This window comes from Colobus angolensis, unplaced genomic scaffold (assembly GCF_000951035.1).
Source record: "Colobus angolensis palliatus isolate OR3802 unplaced genomic scaffold, Cang.pa_1.0 Scaffold9, whole genome shotgun sequence".
Lineage (NCBI taxonomy): Eukaryota > Metazoa > Chordata > Mammalia > Primates > Cercopithecidae > Colobus > Colobus angolensis.
In genome coordinates this window covers 6,386,111-6,392,094 of record NW_012122931.1, presented here as the reverse complement: position 1 = coordinate 6,392,094, position 5,984 = coordinate 6,386,111, and the positions used below count along the sequence as shown (strand labels likewise).

The window sequence follows — 5,984 nt, the reverse complement described above, 5'->3', positions numbered from 1 at the left end:
TGATCCGTCCACCTCGACCTCCCAAAGTGCTGGGATTACAGGTGTGAGCCACCATGCCTGACCTTTTTTTTTTTTTTTTTAAAGACAGAGTCTTGATTTGTCGCCCAGGCTGGAGTGCAGAGGTATGATCTTGACTCACTGCAGCCTCTGCCTGCCAGGTTCAAGCAATTCTCCTGCCTCAGCCTCCAAGTAGTTGGGATAACAGGTGCCCACCACCACGCTTTGCTAATTGTATTTTTGGTAGAGACGGGGTTTCACCGTGTTGGCCAGGCTGGTCTTGAACTCCTGACCTCAGGTGATCCGCCTGCCTCAACCTCTCAAAGTGCTGGGATTATAGGTGTGAGCCACCGCACCCGGCCTCAAGTTTTTGTTTTTGTTTGCTTTTGTTTTTTTTTGAGACAGCCTTGCTCTGTCACCCAGGCTGGAGTGCAATGGCACAATATCAGCTCACTACAACCTCCGCCTCCTGGGTTCAAGCGATTCTCCTGCCTCAGCCTCCCAGGTAGTTGGAATTACAGGTGCCCAACACCAGGCCCGGCTGATTTTTTTATTTTTAGTTAGGACGGGGTTTTGCCATGTTGGTCACGCTGGTCTTGAACTCCTGATCCCAGGTGATCTGCCCGCCTCAGCCTCCCAAAGTGTTGGGATTACAGGTGTGAGCCACCACGCCCGGCCGAGCTGTTCTTTCTTTTTTTTTTTGAGACGGAGTCTCACTCTGTCACTGGGGCTGGAGTGCAGTGGCTGGATCTCAGCTCACTGCAAGCTCCGCCTCCCAGGTTTACGCCATTCTCCTGCCTCAGCCTCCCGAGTAGCTGGGACTACAGGCGCCCGCCACCTCGCCCGGCTAGTTTTTTGTATTTTTTAGTAGAGACGGGGTTTCACAGTGTTAGCCAGGATGGTCTCGATCTCCTGACCTCGTGATCCGCCCGTCTCGGCCTCCCAAAGTGCTGGGATTACAGGCTTGAGCCACTGCGCCTGGCCGAGCTGTTCTTTCTAAGCTGATCTTTCTACCCTGGACCCCTGTCTTTGTTTACAAGTTCTCTCTGTCTGTAACCCCCAGGCCCAGACTCTCCCGAAATGATACTCTTGGGCCTACTTTGTATCCTCAAAAGGTGCTAGATCCCCACTGCTTTCTCTACCCTTTGAGAGACAAACCTCTAGTGACGTGACACATGAACTTACTCCGTTGACAAAACACGTTTCATATCCATTGAGGGAGGTGGGGCAGAGCTGGGACTCACCTCCACTGTTCAGATGGGGAAACTGAGGCCCAGGTAGCAGGGGGTCTGGACAGGAAGCCAGGCTTCCCGCTCCCTGTCCCAAGCTCTTGTCCTTGCCACAGTGCTCTCCAGGCCCCAGCTCTAGGCAGCATCTCGTCATGTGCTGTGTCTCTGTGCAGCCTGACTGAGGTCTGAGGTCTGAGCCTATGTCCCTGCCGCTCCAGCCTATGGACGGGAGAGCCAGTTGCTCTGCCCTGGAAAGGGGTGGCTGCCACAGAGAAGCATGCAGTCTGGGACAAGGTGGCTCCTCCCCTGGGAGTGGCCGGGTTGGAGGCCTCCCAGGGTGTCGTCGGGGTCCGAGGGCACCCTCGGGGGCTCATGGTGCTTGGAAGCTGCAGGGCAGTCAGCAGGCTCCTGTCCAGGCACTCTAGACTGCCACACTGAGTGAGGTTTCTCAGGTAGCTGCCCTGGCCTCAGGTGGGTGGGGTCTAGGTTCAGCCACCTCCTGGAGAGGGTGGCCTTCCTGGGGTCCCAGGACACCTGGTGGTAGCAGTGGGAAGATGGCATCTGACAACACCCCCCGCCCACCCTCACCACAGGGACACTGCAGGTCCGTCTCCTGGGCTGTGAACAGTTGCTGGCAGCCGTGCCTGGACGCTCCCCGGCGGCTGCACTGGCTGGCAGCCCCTCCGAGGGCTGGCTTCGGACCAGGGCCAAGCAGCAGCGTGGCCGAGGCGAGCTTGCCAGTGAGTAGGGAAGGAGCTTTGGGGAGGGCAGGAGAGCCCTGCTTCAGGCCTGCCCTGAGCCCCAGCTCTGGCCCTGCAGGCGAGGTGCTGGCTGTGCTGAAGGTGGACAACCGCGTTGTGGGGCAGACGGGCTGGGGGCAGGTGGCCGAACAGTCCTGGGACCAGACCTTTGTCATCCCACTGGAACGAGTAAGGCTGGCCTTTGTGTGGTCAGGGGTGACCTTGGGCTGCCGGGTGGAAGGCTGTCCAGGTCGGGGCTTGTTCTGCACCCCACCTTTCAGCCTGGCCTCCCCAATACAGGCCCGTGAGCTGGAGATTGGGGTGCATTGGCGGGACTGGCGGCAGCTATGTGGTGTGGCCTTCCTGAGACTTGAGGACTTCCTGGACAATGCCTGTCACCAGCTGTCCCTCAGCCTGGTACCACAGGGGCTGCTTTTTGCCCAGGTGCTCACCACCTCCGCCCTCTGACTTGGTGGGCCCCTGGGGGCGTCAGGGCCGGGAAGGCCTTCAAGACCGATGCACTGCATGTAGGTGCAGAGATTGAGGACCAGAGAGGAGGTCTCCAAGAATAAGGACTCCTGGCCGCTCTCTCAGGGCTGCATCTGGAGGCCTGGGTCCTTGTCCTGACTGCCCTGCCTCAGGTGTGATCCTGGAGAAGTGCCTGTCCTCCCTGGGCCTCTGTTTCTCCACTAGTCTCAATGAGGACATTGAATCTGTTTCTCTGGGTCCTTCTGGCTCTTGCATCTGTTGACCCTGGGGGCTTGGGCTGTCATCCCAGGGGCAGAGGAGATGCCATGGCAGGTGAGATGGGAGGCGACTGGTCCACAACCCTGCCCCTACCCCTGCAGGTGACCTTCTGCGATCCTGTCATTGAGAGGCGGCCCCGGCTGCAGAGGCAGGAACGCATCTTCTCTAAACGCAGAGGTGTGGAGGGAATGGGGGCTATGTGCGAGGGAGCAGGGCTGGGGCCCCGGGACTAAGGTCCCCTTTTCTCCCAGGCCAGGACTTCCTGAGGGCTTCGCAGATGAACCTCAGCATGGCGGCCTGGGGGCGCCTCGTCATGAACCTGCTGCCCCCCTGCAGCTCCCCGAGCACGATCAGCCCCCCCAAAGAGTGCCCTCGGACCCCAACAACATCACGAGAGGCCTCTGACCCTGCCACTCCCAGGTGAGGAGCCCCGTCGCCCTAGACTGCACCCTCCTCTGTGGCAGCTGCGGGGCTCCAGATCCACGCGGTGTCTGTCTGTCTGTCTGTCCACATTGCTCAGCCCCCAACCCTCTGTCCATCTCACTTCAGGTTGGTGCGTCCATCCTGCCAGCTCTTGCATCTGCCAGTGCTGGGCACTGTCTGTTTTCTCCCTACAGTAATTTCTTGCCCAAGAAGGCCCCCTTGGGCGAAGAGATGACACCCCCACCCAAGCCCCCACGCCTCTACCTCCCCCAGGAGCCAACATTCGAGGAGACTCCGGTGAGGGGCTGGAGGGACTAGGGGCTCCTGGGGCCGGCTGGGCTTGGCGGGGTCACCCAGCTGTGGGGTGGCAGGCCTAAAGGGGAAGGGAGAAGGAAGCCCAGCCCCGCTCTGAGCTCTTCTGTCCTCACAGCGCACCAAACGCCCCCATATGGAGCCTAGGACTCGACGTGGGCCGTCTCCACCAGCCTCCCCCACCAGGTACCCCCATCCTGCGCACCTTCATGTTTGAGACGTTCGTCTGCTTGCTTGAACATTCGTGTATCCGTTCATACATGACTGCCTGGCTCCCTGGCACATGCGCTGGCTGGCTCTTGGGGTCTGATTTGCTAAACCCACATTATTGAGCTCCGGCTCTATGCCAGCTTCTAGGAGCCCTTCCTGCAGGGGTTTCTCGAGCCCATAGGTTGAGACAGCCCAGGACTGGGCATGGGAGGCTTGGGACGGCTCTGGGTAGGGACCCAGCCCTCGCCGTCGGGGACTCCCTATACCCTCTCTTTCTTTGCAGGAAACCCCCTCGGCTTCAGGACTTCCGCTGCTTAGCTGTGCTGGGCCGGGGACACTTTGGGAAGGTAGTGGGCTGAAGGGGGTGGTATGGGACAGGATTGGGGGCCTCATCACAGGAGCCGGGAGGAGCCGATCTGTGTGAGTGGTAAAGGCTCCCTGGTGCGGCCCACCTGGACCCCAACCTCTCTCTGGCCCCAGGTCCTCCTGGTCCAGTTCAAGGGGACGGGGAAATACTACGCCATCAAAGCGCTGAAGAAGCAGGAGGTGCTCAGCCGGGACGAGATAGACAGGTGTGTGAGGGCGCCGCAGGGCACCCAGGATGGCTGGCCTGGGCTGTGGCATCCCGAGGGCAGCTGAAGTTTCCTGGGGTTTTGGAGAGGTGACCCCGTGGGGCCAGTCAACCCGCATTCTCTTTTGACACCTGCAGTTGTTAACTGTGTTTCCTTGGGCAGGTCCCTTCTTCTCTCTGTCAGTTTGCTCTACTGTAAAATGGGGGCATTGGTGACTGTGCACATTCAGAGCCCCTTGTGAGCCCCTGACATATAGAAACCTTCACTCTATGGCCAGGCATGGGAGTTCACGCCTGTAATCCCAGCACTTTGGGAGGCCGAGGCAGGCAGATCACGAGGTCAGGAGATCAAGACCATCCTGGCTAACATGGTGAAACCCTGTCTCTACTAAAAATACAAAAAATTAGCTGGGCATGGTGGCGGGCACCTGTAGTCCCAGCTACTCAGGAAGCTGAGGCAGGAGAATGGCGTGAACCCAGGAGGCAGAGCTTGCAGTGAGCCGAGATCGCGCCACTGCACTCCATCCTGGGAGACAGTGCGAGACTCCGTCTCAAAAAAAAAAAAAAAAAAAAAGTGGGGGACCTGGGCACAGTGGCTCATGCCTGTAATCCCGGCACTTGAGGAGGCCAAGGTGGGAGGATCGCTTGAGCCCAGGAGTTGGAGGCCAGCCTGGGCAACATGGCAAAACCCCCTCTCTACAAAAAATACAAAAATTAGCTGGGCATGATGGTGCACACGCAGCTACTTGTGAGGCTGTGGTGGGAGGATCACTTGAACCCCAGTGGCGGAGGTTGCAGTGAGCCGAGATCGTACCACATCACTCCAGCCTGGGCAACAAAGTGAGACCCTGTCTCAAAAAAAATAAAAAACAGACTAGGCTCACTGGCTCACGCTTGTAATCGCAGCATTCTGGAAGGCCGAAGCAGGTGGATAACTTGAGGCCAAGAGTTAGAGACCAGCCTGGGCAACACAGCGAAACCCTGTGTCTACTAAAAATACAAAAATCAGCTGGGCGTGGTGGCACACTCCTATAATCCCAGTTACTCAGGAGGCTGAGGCACGAAAATCACTTGAACCCAGGAGGCGGAGGTTGCAGTGAGCTGAGATCACACCACTGCACTCCAGACCAGGTGACAGCAAGACTCTGTCTCAAAAACAAACAAACAAAAAAACGAAAAGAAACTATCAGTCTACCAGTCTACACGCCTGGCACTTTGGCTGAGGGCCCAGTGAGCCAGGGGTGTTGTGCAAGGCGCAGGGCACAGCCCAGGGGAAGTTTTCCTTCCCTCTAATACTCTTGCTCTCTCCTGCAGCCTGTACTGCGAGAAGCGGATCCTGGAGGCTGTGGGCCGCACAGGGCACCCCTTCCTGCTCTCCCTCCTTGCCTGCTTCCAGACCTCCAGCCATGCCTGCTTTGTGACTGAGTTTGTGCCTGGTGGCGACCTCATGATGCAGATCCATGAGGATGTCTTCCCAGAGCCCCAGGCCCGGTGGGTTCCATCCCTCCTGCCTGCCTCTTCCAGCAAACTTTGCCTGGTTCCCTACACCCACTCTCTACATCCTGCTTTCCCCAGGTGCCCAACAGCAGAGGAGCAGGGGTCAGAGGCCTTGGTTTACATCCCGGCACCAACTGACAGCATTTGTGACCCTGGGCATCAGCTTATGAAGCTGTGCATTAGTTTTTTTTTTTTTTTTGGAGATGGAGTTTCGCTCTTGTTGCCCAGGCTGGAGTGCAATGGCACGATCTCGCCTCA

The 5,984-nt window shown here is 58.2% G+C and overlaps 1 protein-coding gene across 1 annotated transcript in view; it reads left to right on the top strand.

Annotated features, from left to right (window-relative positions):
* Nucleotides 1-5,984, top strand: part of PKN3 (protein kinase N3) — a 23,171-nt gene that overhangs the window by 6,594 nt on the left and 10,593 nt on the right. The window contains exons 7-16 of the mRNA XM_011931263.1: nucleotides 1,820-1,966; nucleotides 2,046-2,155; nucleotides 2,267-2,410; nucleotides 2,815-2,890; nucleotides 2,965-3,133; nucleotides 3,331-3,433; nucleotides 3,567-3,634; nucleotides 3,942-4,005; nucleotides 4,139-4,230; nucleotides 5,544-5,720. Of these exons, the coding sequence (XP_011786653.1) occupies nucleotides 1,820-1,966; nucleotides 2,046-2,155; nucleotides 2,267-2,410; nucleotides 2,815-2,890; nucleotides 2,965-3,133; nucleotides 3,331-3,433; nucleotides 3,567-3,634; nucleotides 3,942-4,005; nucleotides 4,139-4,230; nucleotides 5,544-5,720 (1,150 nt within the window). The remainder of the gene's footprint in view (nucleotides 1-1,819; nucleotides 1,967-2,045; nucleotides 2,156-2,266; nucleotides 2,411-2,814; nucleotides 2,891-2,964; nucleotides 3,134-3,330; nucleotides 3,434-3,566; nucleotides 3,635-3,941; nucleotides 4,006-4,138; nucleotides 4,231-5,543; nucleotides 5,721-5,984) is intronic.